We start from the raw sequence: 14,604 nt of genomic DNA, 5'->3' as shown, positions 1-14,604 counted from the left end.
AAAATTATTCAAAATCCGAGGATCGTGCCAGGAGAGCATGCAAGTAAATCCTTTCACTGTGACAGCTCAGAGAGCATTAAATCAGCAAGTATGTGCACGTGAATGTAGGTGGATACCTGTAATACCTTATATACAATGACTTTCACACACAAAACTGGACTAGACTGCAAAATACAAAATATATGGTGCTTTTTCACATTGTTTTCATGTTGCACACTATACATTTAGCAGACAGTGTATAAACAAATTCAGAACTTTAAGCTGTGTGAAATATGTTTGCCTCAATGTTATGCTTTCCTTTTCAACTCTCTGCCATCCATGTATGTTTTTCTTTGTTCTTTATCATAAACTAGTGTAGTTTCTTTAATCCCATCCACCCCATTTACACTTGCTCTCAAGCCTGGCACCAGTGATGCATGCATTTCTTAAGAATATCAACTCATCACCAAACCACCTTAGGTTGACCTGTTCTACTCTTAATACCATCTGTATTGCAATCCATTCACAATATAATTTCTTACTTCAGATTTTGTAACTCCATGCATGATCCACACCTCCACATAGCTTTTCTTGTGTATTCTTCACCAAGGTCTTACTCTCATAACAGCTGGTACAACCACTGTTTCATGTATTCTTGTCATAGCTCCTTATATGGCATACTGACTGCTTACGGTTTACACCATTAATAATATTTCGGGAATGTTTATTGACATTCCTTTCCCTCTTTTTACTACATTCCTCAAATTTGTCCTTTACTGTGCAAGAAAACAGACAAGAACTGGTTTACCAAGAGTAGTCAACCAATGGAATAGACTTGGTCAACATGTAATGAGTATCAGTTGTTTCAAGAGATTAGATAACTTTATGGATGGGGATGATAGGTGGTAATGGAGATGAAACTGCCTAGTGTAGGCCTTATGGTCTCTTGCAATCTCCTTCATTCTTATATTCATATGTTCTCAACTCACAGGTTCACAGTATATGCACCACACTCACAAACCCAACCTAGTCCATAAGAAATTGGACCTGGACCAAACACACTCACAAACAAAATAACTTTAAAATATACAAACAAACATCACATCATTACAAACACAAAGCAGTAACAATTCCTACATTTACACGACATATACACTGCATTTATGAAAGAAACAAATGAGAGCAATTTGAGGAGAGATGAGAAATAATTTGAGTTAAGAAAACATAAACAAAGAAGACAAAATGTTCAATCTTTTGGGATAATTGGTTGTGAGAAAAACTTCAGGACCTGATGGGACCTCAAACTGGATACTTAAAAGAATGTTGACAACAAAATTTAGTCTTATTGTATGTTCATTAAACAAAAGAATAGTGCTGCAGGACTCAAAAGAACTAACATGGTACTAGTTCATAAAGGTTTATGGAGACCCCAATGAGTTACAGGCCAGTATCTCCTGATTAGCACAGTAATGAATTTGGTGAAAGGATTGAGAAAAATCAATGTTAAATATCTTGAAAATATGAAAATTGTAAGTCAGTTTGGCTTTAGATCAGGAAGGTCATATGTATCAAACCTTTCAAGTTTTTACTCATGTTCTGCATGTTCTGCATGTGAGGGAAGGCTGGGTGAACTGTGTATACCTCAACCTAGGGAGCCTTTGATAAAGTACCTTACAATCATCTACATGGGAACTGGAGCATATAGGAGGACTAAGAGGTAAACTACTTAAATGGATGAAAGACTTTCTGAGGGGCAGGTACATGAGGATAGTAGTAAAGAATATGATGTCAGGATGGAGAACAGTGACCTGACAAGTTCCAAAAGACAAGGTGCAAGCACCTATGTTTCTTACCTATGTGAATGACATGGGTACAAGCTAACATGTTTGTAGTTTATAAACACAAAGGTCATGAGAAGAGTGAAGAATGAGGAGTATTAACTGTTGTAAAAAGTCTAGAATTCACATGGAGGAACAGTGGGGGGAAAAATATATATTAGAAATGGGCAATACCTTAAAAAGACCATCTGAATGATTCCTTAGGAAAAAAAGAGAAAGATTTAGGAGTAATGTTAAAAGACCTATCACCAAAGAGACATCAGTAAAATTGTGGGAAAGATTTATGAACTGCTGCAGAACATCAAAGAAAGATTAAAAGCATTTGATTTGTCTACGTTAATATTCAAAGAGATACCGATGACTTGATTAGTGTTCAGGTCACTAAAAGGCGTAGTATACACTGACAGAAGAAAGAGGGCATGAGTGCAAATTGGAAAAGACCGATTTCCAAAGGAGGTGAAGAAATGCTTTCTATGTAAATGTATTAATATTCAGAGTAGCCTGGAAAAGTGATGTAGCCCAACCTGAAACCATACATGAATTTAAATTGAAGTATGATTACTGCAGACAAACGTGATACGGTTAAGCTAGAACCATACATAACTTTCTAGCTAGATACGATAACTGGAGAATAAGAGACAGAACTTCACAATTACTGTTCCTTTGCTGTATTAATAATCACTTAAATACAACTTACACACAGCATAAGAATAAAACTTACACTTCCGTTCACATTACCCACATTTACTGAATACACTACAATCAGGGAAGACAACACTCTACAAAATAAACTAAATCATTTGCAGACACTACAGCAAAAATAATCAATCATAACATAAAGGAAACAATGGATATCAAAAACATCTAAACATAACCTTTCACATCAAGCACATAGGGACACACTCCTCAACTCCAACCTCTCATTACATTAACAAATTACAGTAGAACCTTGGTTCTCAAACGTCTAACAAGTTGAATAGATCACCTCTTGGCCAAATGCACCTGTAGTCAACCAAAATATCAATTCTCAACTAATTTGAACAGAGACAAGGGACACAATTCAAAGTCTTATAGAAAAATATCACCCTGATAAAGCTGTATCCAGCAGATCAGTAAACATTTTTGGTCCTCAATCAAGTCGTTTCTAGAACAGTTTTCTAGGTCAGACTATGGTCTAGAACCAAGGCTCTACTGCATATATAGGCAGATGATGAGTGTGTAATCCCAATACAACTATTCACAAAAATGACAGATAATGAGGAAGCAAAATACTAACACAACTCCCAAATCTGAACACACCAAAGTCTAGCAAACACCCTACTAGACAATGTAACCAACCAATACATGCCAGCAAAACAACATACACTCTTTTAGGGATTTCTGGGAAAACCTCATGCCACTCATGCCATCCTTGGTGTTCCTCAGGGAGACAAAACTGCTCTCCCAGACAATCTACGGAACAACAACAACAAGAAACATCCCTAGGGACACCAACACTATGACAAGCATCATGAGAACTGGAAGCATATCCAGCAATGTGATTCAGACAACCAGTGTTATTCCCCATGTGCTTCATATGTATACATAATGTCAATAAAATGAAGATTAGTGTTTTTGTTTCTATACCCCAGTCATTCATTTAAAAGTAAAATATGATGATGATGTGGTTTAACGTCACAAACTCCCCCCTATCAGAAGGCTAGGATGATGCCCCTCACAGAGGGCTTTGTAGCATGGAATTTAATGAACCTTGCCCTTGGTTCAACTTCACCAGTGACAGGATTCGAACCACCATCCCCTCAACCTTGGCCGCAAGTAACAACACCCTAAACTGCTCCCAGAATCCAAGAACATTACCTTCCCTATTACCATTGTTTCTTGTGGGAATATCTTATCAAACATGATTTTGAATAGCACAGCCTCTATAGGAACATAATCCTCATATTTGAATTATCCATACATCACAAACAACAAACCACCCATCACATCAACCCAAGGATACATGACCCAACACTAACCACTCAATACCTTGCCGATGGGTGAGGATGAATGTATGTTCCGAGAAAAATTTATAGGAAGTTCTTCATTTATGAGATATGCAGGGACTCAAAGGAATTATGTAAATAAAAAATTGCATTAACCCCTTCCATACGGTGCCGCACACGTAGGCGTCATGGGGAGCGAGTGTATTCGCGAGGCTGCCATATCGGCGTCTTGATTATATTTATTGTAGTCGCCCCTCCATAATGACATTCTTTCTAATTCTTTTGTAATCGCATTTTCTATGGTTATCAAAATTCACGGGTGAAGAGAGAACGATCGATATAAGCGGTGACTATATTTTATGATGCGAGTATTATTATGACACGTCGTACGGCTGGCATTGGCTGCTGCCACCGAGATCTAAGTCCATGACGCCTACGTGTGCGGCACCGTATGGAAGGGGTTAAGTAAAAGGGTGGGGGGATGCAAATGGGTAACGAGATATCCACTACATAAAACTATTATGTGTCCTTCTAGACATAAACTCCTTCTGAAAGAGTCTTTCTCAATATCAACATATATATATATATATATACACACACACACAGTGGTACCTCTATTTACACGTGCCCTTATGTACGCGAAATTCCATTTACGTGGTCAAATTATGGGGAAAATTTTGTTGCTATTTATGCGGAAAACTTCTATCTACACAGGCCCATTGGTGTCCATTACTGCGCGGAAAATCAAATCCCGTGCCACCATCTTGCTGATGCTACCATCAGACACTGCGTTGTGTCTCCTCCCACCATCTTTGTTTGTTGTGTGCACGACAGGTCCTTCTTTCGGTGCCTACCCCTTGGTATTGTACTGTCTGTGCCTTTAAAATGCCTCCAAAACAGGTGAGAAGTCCTGCTGAAGCAGATGCTCGTAAGAAAACCAGCATCACGATTGAGAAAATGAGGGAAGTGATTGCCAAAGCTGCTCAAGGTTTACGCTTGTGTAAGCTAGTGAGAGATACTAGTGAGGCTGATACCAGTGGCCAGTTTACACCACCTTCAGTGCCCTTTACAGCCAGTAGGGGGTGGTTTGAGAAGTTTCAGCAATGTACAGGCATCCACAGAGTGACACGGCATGGTGAGGCAGCAAGCGCCGACATGGACGCAGCTGAGGCATTCGTCAAGGAGTTTGAGGAGTTGGTGCATTGTGAGGGTTACCTGCCATAGTAGGTATTTAATTGTGATGAAACAGGGCTCTTTTGGAAGAGGATGCCTAACAGCACCTACAGTAATGCTGAGGAGAAAGCTTTGCCAGGGCATAAGCCTATGAAAGACAGGCTTACGGTGTTGTTGTGTGCTAATGCAAGCAGGGACTGCAAGATCACTCCACTCATAGTATATCATTCAGAGACACCACGAGCATTCAAGAAGGGCAACGTCCTGAAGAGCAGACTTCCGGTGATGTGGCGTTCCAAGCCGAAGGCATGGGCAACCTGACAGCTGTGCTCGAAGGGGCATGCGGCCCTGAGATCAAGAAGTTTCTGCAGAGGAATGGACTGCCACTGAAGTGCCTCCTGCTACTGGATAATGCCCCAGCACATCCCCTCGACATGCAGGCACATCTTCCCCAAGACCTGGATTTCATCACAATTAAATTCCTGCCTCCGAACACCGCTTCCATTCTGCAACTGATGGACCAGGAGGTCATTAATAATTTCAAGAAGCTATACAAGCGTGCTCTGTTTGAACGCTGCTTCAACGCTACCACCGTCACAGACCTAACCCTGCGAGAATTTTGGAAGGCCCACTTCAACATCTTGCACTGTGTCAAGATGATTAGCAAGAGCTGGGAGCAGGTTACCATCAGGACCCTACAGGCAGCGTGGAAGAAGCTTTGGGCATCATTTGACAGGGAGCAGGAATTCAAGGGCTTTGAGCCTGCTGGTTCATCGGTCATCTCAGACATCGTTGCGTTAGGGAGGGACCTGGGTCTGGAGATGGAGGATGTGGATGTCAAGGAGTTAGTAGGGGAGCATGAGGATGAACTGACCACCAAGGAGCTGAAGGAGCTGCATCAGGAGCAGGTTGCCAAACTGGCCCGGGAACAGCAAGAGGTTGAGGGAGACAATGTTCGTGTTCAGGGCCCCACCATGGAGGAGGTGAAGGAGGCCTATGTAATGTGGAGGAAGCTCTACGATTTAATGGAGGTCACACACCCGGACCAGACACTAGAGAGCAGTGTTGCAGGCCAGTTCAATGAACTGGTCATGCCTCACTACCACCAAATCCTGTACACACGGCACCAGCAAGCAACCATCACCTAGTACAAAAAAAAAAAAAAAAATAGAAAGAATTCAAAGAGTAATGACAAAGATGGCACCAACACTTAGCAAGATGACATATGAACAAAGATTGGATAAACTAAACTTATCAACTCTGGAACAAAGAAGAGAAAGAGGCAATTTGATAACCATCTACAGAATTATGAAAGGGATGGAAATCCTTGATAGGGATGACCTACTTAAATGGAACAGAAGAAATACAAGAGGTCACGAGAAGAAACTTAAGAAAGACTATTACAGAAGAGATCTGGAAAAAAAAACAGCTTTCCACACAGAGTAATAGATACATGGAACAAATTGAAAGAGAAAACAGTGAGTGCTAAAACTATACATGATTTTAAGAAAGAACTGGATGCGGAAAGATACAACTGCAGGTCACTACGAGCATAGCTCTTCTCCCGCAAAATACAACTAGGTCAATACAGACACACAAACACACACATGACCATATTCATACATATGTATACCAAAGACCTTTTTCCCCCTTATAAGGGAGGTAGCCAAAAAATCAAAGCCATAAAAACCACTTCTACCCATTCCATCCCTATCATACTCCACTCCCCTCTCCCCTCCCTCTATCCTGGCACCTCCTGGATGACGGGTCATCCCTGCATCTCACCCACTGCTCTGGGTCAGAAGCAGTGTCACAAGACACAGCACATACACAGCAAGGCCGCTTCATTAAATCAGCGACCCTCTCTCTTCGTCCCCTCAGGCAAAAATGGAAGACAGGGAGAAGTCCCTTTGGGCTGCGTCAAATTTTTTCTAACACATACTCCCTCACCCCCCATCCTCCACCCATTCCACCTTATGCATAACAGCATCATCTATACATAACCATTCTCCATTCACCCCTATCTTCTGTCTTCTCCCGTCCTTCCTCAACAGACATTCACCTCTTTCCCAAAGCCCCTTTTACCCCATCCATCCACCTCATCCTAGGTTGCCCCCTCATGTTCACTCCTTCCACATCTGCCTTCCATACCTCTTTTACTAGTCTTTCTTCACTCATTCTTTCCATGTGTCCAAACCATCCCAATACTCTTTCATCATCCCTATTTCCCAACTCCCTTTCCAACACCGTTCTCCTCCTCACTTCCTCATTACTCACTCGATCTAGTCTAGTAACCCCTATCATACTTCTCAGGCACCTCATCTCAAACACATTAAAATTCCTCCTCTCTCATGTTCCATGTTTCTGCCCTGTACAGTGCTGTCAGCACAATCACTCCTTCATACAATCTCCTCTTAACATCCATTCCCAAATGTCTATTTCTCATTACACTTTTTAATCCACCAAGGCATTTTCTCACTTCTCTCAATCTACATTCTACCTCCACCACCACTCCTCCCTTTCCTGCCACATTTGCATCCAAGTATCTAAAACTATCCACTTCCTCCAGTCTCTCTCCCTTAATGCTTACTTCCAGTCTGCTGCCACTTTCTCCAATTGTACATCTCATCACCTTACTTTTACCCACATTTATCTTCAAACTTCCTTCTTTCGCACACCTTCCCAAACTTTGTCACTAACTTCCTCAATCTCTCCTCTGATCCTGCTACAAGCACAGTGTCATCTGCAAACAACAGCTGGCTTATCTCCCACTTTTCTCCATTTTCTTTAACCATTTCCAATCCCTGACCCACTACCCTTACATTTACCTCTTGCACCACCCCATCCATGTATAAATATAAATCCATTCATACATGTATTTATATTTACACATACAATATCAATATGTAGAAATGTATCATAGCTAACAAATTTCTAATTACTTATAAACACACTAGCAAACATTATTTTCAGGTATGCAACCTTCTTATTCTTACTTCATCTCTTCATTTTTATGAAGTAGGTGTACTAAATGACAACCATAATGTAAGTTTAGTGATATGGCAAAACATGATAGAGGGATCTTGCAAGCTAAGCTTTTCTATAACCATGTTAAAAAACTCCTAGTTTTAATAAAAACGGGAATACAGATTAAATAGCAGTTCTCTAAAACAATGCTAAGGCTACATTACAAACTACGATGGGCAGCTAAGTGATCACACATACCTACATAAAAAAAATGACAAAATTCTTTTCCTTCCCACCTTTTCTCGGTTCACATGAAGGCACTTTATTGAGAGTAAAACAGAAAATCCTGTGCCCTAACTACCTCAATTATGTGTGCCTAGCTGTGGCTCTTCAAGACAATTTACTATTGTAATGAACATGTGTACAGAACTTAAAACAGACATTCCGTCTTTAACAAAGCTTATAAGGCTTCTACCCTCCTAACCTTGCAAAACCGCAAGATCTGATTCAGGATATGGTTAATATGGATTAAGTCCAATAACAATAATGTGTTCAGTATTTCAGCTTAAACATTCAATAATAAATCTCCCATTCTTAACCTTAATTATGCTCCTGAATGCATTATATTTATAAAAATAGTTAAGTAATAATATACTCACAGTTGGAACACATTTCCATTGGTAGTGATGCCTCATTTCCCTGCAAGATGGAAAAAATATATATATTCAGAAGAACCTGGAAACTACTGACACTGAAACACTGGCCTTTGGTAACTACAGACAAATTCTGGACGATACAGATTTCAACCGAAATATGAAAATTCCTGTGAAAATGTGGTAACACCAGATGCTTTCAGTGCTTCAGTTGCTTTGGTCTGTCCCATATGCTCATATATGTACTTAGGGCTACCTTACTGAATGTTCTTTTAAATAATGACAATCTATATTAATATTATACCAAGATTTTGAACATAACTGTATGATTGTGTTTGTTTGTGGTTGTACTAATTACAAACAACTGCCAACAACTCCAATAATATTAACTATTTTTAGTTAATATTGGCATAAATAAATCATTTGTGCCACGATTTATCATTCCTGTAATTCTTAAAGCATTTGGCTGTATGTAGAGATAATCAAGGTGTGATAAAACACTAACAACAACTTGACACAATCTTAAAATGCCATGAACTGCTTCACAGCTCGTGTTGTCAGTCAAGTCAGCATATCCAGGACATGTTGGAATCTTACTTAATATCTCCATACTGAAATGGTCACATGCATTCAAACTTGCAGAGATGATAAAATATGGTACAATGTTACCCAAAAAAGGACATGATGTAACTGTAGTAACAGAACTGCCTCATATATCAGTTTTTTCCAGTAAAATGAAAATATACTCATACAAGACAACGTATTTAGACCTAGCCCTACTCCTACCACTCAACATTCAAGATACGTCCATCCTCAGACTTCCGTTAGTTCATATTCCACAATGGGTCATGATAATTACCGTCCAGAGCTGTATGCATGTATTCCCTCCACCAAGAAACAGTGTTAATACACTACAGTCACTGTTCCTAATTAGGGCTGTCTCTATATTTAGTATTTCTTTTGGTAAATACATATACCAAAGGCTTTTTTCCCCCTTACACGGGGTGTAGCCAAAAAGAAAAAGGCATAGAAATTAGAAACCACTTCCACCCATTCCATCCCCTACATATTCCACTCCCCTCCACCCTCCTCCCTCCCTCTCATCTTAGCACCTCCTGGATGACAGGTCATCCCTGCATCCTGTCCAGTGCCCTGGGTCAGAAGCAGTGTCACAAGACACAGCAAGGCCGCTTCATTAATTCAGCGACCCCCCTCTCCATCCCCTCATGCAGAAAAGGAGAAGACGGGGAGAAATCCCTTCAGGCTGTGTCAAATTATTTCTTATACATACTTCCTCATCCCCCATCTCACATCCACTCCCCCTCATGCATCACAGCATCATCCATATACAACCCTTCTCCATTCACCCCTATCTTCTGTCCTCTCCCATCCTTTCTAATAATGATGGAGCATCACTTCCTCTGGCTTGGGTGAATTCTCTGACATGTTGATGCAAAAATACATCTTGACCATCATAAAACTTAGCCTGCTCACTTTCTTTTCCACCATCCACCACATGCTACTCCCATCCTATTTCCTTACAAAAAGTTCCCACAGACAAGTATTTGATTAACTTTTGTATTTCCCATTGCTAGATGGGCCCTCCAAAACAAGTTATGATGGGTAGAATGCCTGGAAGAAGACCCAGAGGGAGACCTCAAATGAGATGGATAGATGGAGTGGATGCGGAGATGGACAGAAGAGGAATAAATAAAATAACCTGGATGGAAGCAGCACAGGACCGAAGGGTATGGAGAGGATTACTGTTGGCGGACCAGAATCTACACGAGGTTCAAGATCCAATGGAGTGAGTGAGTGAGTGAGTGAGATGGGCCTTCCCAATGCTCACATTGTACCCGTGTGGCACTGGATGGTCTGTAACTACATCCTAAGAATTTACTACTCTCCCCAATCTTTATCTTACATCCAACTGTTTCATTGTCTTTCAAAGCTTCATTCATCCATTCTGATGACATAATATGCTTCTGTACAAGTGTTGCCACACGACCACCATATTCAATTTCTCTATCCCTTCTATATAATACATACGAGTGATAATCAAAATATTCTTATATTAATGCTTACCTTAGTAAAAGTAAAAGAGGCAAGAGAGCTTAAAGCTCATAGGGTTCCTCTTAACGTCTTTCAGTCTCATACTGTTCAAATCTGTTCTTAAATATATCAACACTTGTGTTACTGATTACATACTCAGTGGGACTATTTCACTTATTCACTAGTTATAGTGTACAGAGCTGGAATAATGCTCATGGAGTCCCATTTGTCAAACCAGTAAATCTTTAGAAGTGCACACCTATGCGACGTAGCATTAGAAAATTAAATATCAATTTGGTGAATTATAGTACATCATTGTAATAAATGTTTTCCTTGGCGGAAATAAAAAAAAAATGGAAAAAGTTGTTAAAAGCTATACACAAATGAATGTAGCCACTACGACTGCTTGAGATGCCATCTTTGTTTTAGTAGATGCAGAAGTCGAAAAAATATGATAAATTCTTCTATTCTATTCTAACCTAACCAGCATTCAGTGATGCAGTACCTGTAATTCTAGAGGTCACCAGGGTCATCATTGCCTTCTTTGACCTTCAAATCTATCAAAACAAAGATGGCGTCTCATTCATAGCAGCTACGTTTGTTTGTGTACAGGCATACCTCGGCTTAAGAACAGAAGAACATAAGAAATAAAGGAGACTGCAAAAGACCATAAGGCCTACACTAGGCAGCTCCGTATCCATCACCACCTATCATCCCCATCCATAAAGTTGTCTAATCATTTTTTAAAACAATTGATGGTTTCAGCGCTTACTACATGGTTACTAAGTTTATTCCATTCATCGACCACCCTATTAGTAAACCAATTCTTGCCTATCTCCTTCTTAAATCTAAATTTGTCCAGTTTATACCCATTACTGCGAGTCCTGCCCTGTTGTTTTATTATGATGACCTTATTTGCATCACCCTTGTTATAGCCTTTGATCCACTTGAACACTTCTATTAGATCACCCCGCACTCTGCGTCTTTCCAGAGTGTGTAAGTTTAGGCGCCTAAGCCTCTCTTCGTAAGGCAAATTTCCGAGTCCTTGTATCATTTTGGTCATTCTTCTCTGTACTGATTCTAGTGAAATTATGTCCATTCTGTAGGATGGAGACCAAAACTAGATAGAGTTTAATAATGACCTCTGCACTTCTATTCGTTACCGCCCTAGCAATGAAGCCTAATGCTCTATTAGCTTTATTTCTGGCGCTAATGCACTGCTTCCTGGTTTTAAGGTCCGGACTCACCAGAACTCCCAACTCCCTCTCGCACTCAGATTTTTCTAAAAACGTGTTATCTAAGCTGTACAGGTAGTCGTCGACTTACGGCCAAGTTCGGTTCCGACAGACAGGTCGTAAGTCGATCTGGACGCAAGTCGGTCTATATATATATACAGTATATATTACCCTTTATATAATATATATATATATATATATATATATATATATATGTATATGTATATATATATGTATATATATATATATATATATATATATATATGTATATATATATATTGTATATTTATCATACTGAAATAATCTTAGCATCTTTGAACTATGTTGTATAGTATTTTCAACCTTTTTAAAATTTCATCTGATTTTCTTTGGGAAATGTAGCCTAGGCCTAAGCATATTGAATAAAATCCTATCATCTTTGACCTATGATATTTAATACTGTATTTGTTAACCTTTGTATTATTTTACCATCAGACTTTCTTTAGGAAACGTATGCATACTGAATCAAATCTTATTATCTTTGAGCTACGTTGTTTAACATTCATTAACTTTTTATCATTTTCGTTAGGAAACGTAGCCTAGGTCTACGCATACTGAATAAAGTCCTGTCATCTTTGACCTACTAATCCTTTTTTGTTGGTTACATTAAAATCATTGTAAAGCAAAATTAGAAAAAAAAATATTTCGAAACACATTCTTTTCGTTTACGTACTGTACCGAAAATATTGTTATCGACAACAGATTAGGCATAAACAAAGTTTACTGTTACATTCTATTAATCGCAAAACAAAAATACAAAATGCTGTACCGAACATTTTGTCATCAACAACAGACTAGGCATAAAAAAATACTGTTACATTTTATTAATTGCAAAACATAAAAATACAAAATGTAAGGCAAAATTAGGATTTTTTTTTTCAACAAAACACATTCTTTTCGTTTAAGTACTGTACCGAACATATTGTAATCGACAACAAACTAGCCTAGGCATAAAAAGTTTGTTATATTTTATTAATTGCAAAACATACAAAAATACAAAATGCAATGCAAAATTAGGAAACATTTTACTTCAAACAAACAAAATGAAAGAATATTTAGCTGGCTGGGATGCTGACGCTGCCGGCAGCCTGCCAAAACTATCGTACTCATGTCTCGCAGCGTGCGGAGTAATGTACTGCACTGCCAGGCATAACATTGCAATTCTATCACTCTATTAAATGTTAGATATTATTGCACCATCTCGTGGTCGTAAAGTCGATCAGTCGTAAGTCGCATAGGTCGCAAGTCGACTACCTATATCTATTTTCTGGGTTGTGTACCCCTACGTTTAACACGCTACACTTAGAGATATTGAAGTTCATTTGCCATTTCACCGACCATGTTAACAGTTTATTAAGATCATCCTGCAGAATCTGGGCGTCGTCTCCTGACCTAATTAGGCGTCCTATTTTAGTGTCGTCTGCAAACTTACTAACATCACTATTGCTTTAAGTTAAACTGTTCTCGATTATAACTTGGTTTTCAAAAATAATATATGGAAAAATAAAAATCCAGTCAAGCTGTTTTACTTGACTTTATGTCTGTCTGCCACATATATAGGAATCGTAAAATCACACCAAAAAAAAATTAAAAGCACATATTGCTATCAACAAAATATTGGTGACTATGAGCAAAGAGCTGGAAATAGATTTGGAAGAAGAGGATTTCACAGATTTATTTGAAAAAGACAATCTGCCCCTGATGAACGAGGATTTGATAGCTTTATGTGCAGCAAAATAAAGAAGAGGAAGTTGAACCTGAGCCACATTACTTTACCGTTAAGAAAATACAGCTAGCATTTGCATATATTGAAAAGGGTATTTCTATGTCTGAGGATATGGATCCAAATGCACAATGCTTTTCCAAGATTATGGGGGTTTGTCACTAAATTTTTGCTCCTTATAATGTGATCATCGAGGAAAAGAAGAAAATGATAGCTCAAGGAACTTCGACCTGTTCTTTAAGTGTATCGAACAACAAGAACAGCCAGAGTCAGCTGGGGGCCAATCAGCAGCAACCACCCCTGGCCATCAGCTCTACGCAGATGGCACCGATCCCCAAGGAGGAGCTACGCCTACCTGGGGGAGTACCACAATCCTTTTTTGTTCCAACACACAATGTTACGTTTTTTCTGCACTGAGGGGTGATTTTCCGGCGATCACCCCTCTTCTTCTTCTACTTTTAGCCGGAGATGTAGAGAGCAATCCTGGGCCCACCACAAAATACACATGCCCAACATGCTCTAAACCCATTACTTCGAGCAGACAGACAAAGGGCTCAGTTCAGTGCAATATGTGCAAAAACTGGGCCCACCTCACTTGTACAACACTTGCTGACACAAACCAATACACAAACACTTGGACATGTTCTACCTGCCCTCCAGTAACCCCACTCCCACCTCCCCAACCACAGCCAACACCCTTACCCACTCCCAATTTCCCTTTGCCCTTACCCCCGATTAGTACTCCCCTTCCTTTGTCCCCGATCTCTCCTTTCCCCCCCTCTGACCCAGATCCTACACCTTCCCCACTACCACCCCAACCTCAACCCCAAACGGCAACATACAACACATACAAAACACACAACATCAACATATTACAACACAACATTGACGGTATTAACACTAAAAAACATGAACTTGAACACTTTCTTAAACAACACAACATACACATTGCGATCTTAC

General features: G+C 39.5%; 1 protein-coding gene across 5 annotated transcripts in view; it reads right to left on the bottom strand.

The window, feature by feature from the left end:
• Positions 1 to 14,604, bottom strand: part of LOC143038841 (calcineurin subunit B type 2) — a 107,383-nt gene that overhangs the window by 65,133 nt on the left and 27,646 nt on the right. For 4 of the 5 annotated variants that reach the window (XM_076208458.1, XM_076208460.1, XM_076208462.1 and 1 more), the window contains exon 2: positions 8,602 to 8,641. In XM_076208458.1, coding sequence (XP_076064573.1) covers positions 8,602 to 8,641 — 40 coding nt within the window. Of the gene's footprint in view, positions 1 to 8,601; positions 8,642 to 10,680; positions 10,699 to 14,604 lie in introns of those variants that run through there. The other variant, XM_076208461.1, reaches the window with a different exon arrangement.

The sequence above is a fragment of the Oratosquilla oratoria genome, chromosome 25, assembly GCF_046742065.1.
Source record: "Oratosquilla oratoria isolate Oo_2021 chromosome 25, ASM4674206v1, whole genome shotgun sequence".
Taxonomy (NCBI): Eukaryota; Metazoa; Arthropoda; class Malacostraca; order Stomatopoda; family Squillidae; genus Oratosquilla; species Oratosquilla oratoria.
This window is presented reverse-complemented; position numbering and strand designations above follow the sequence as displayed.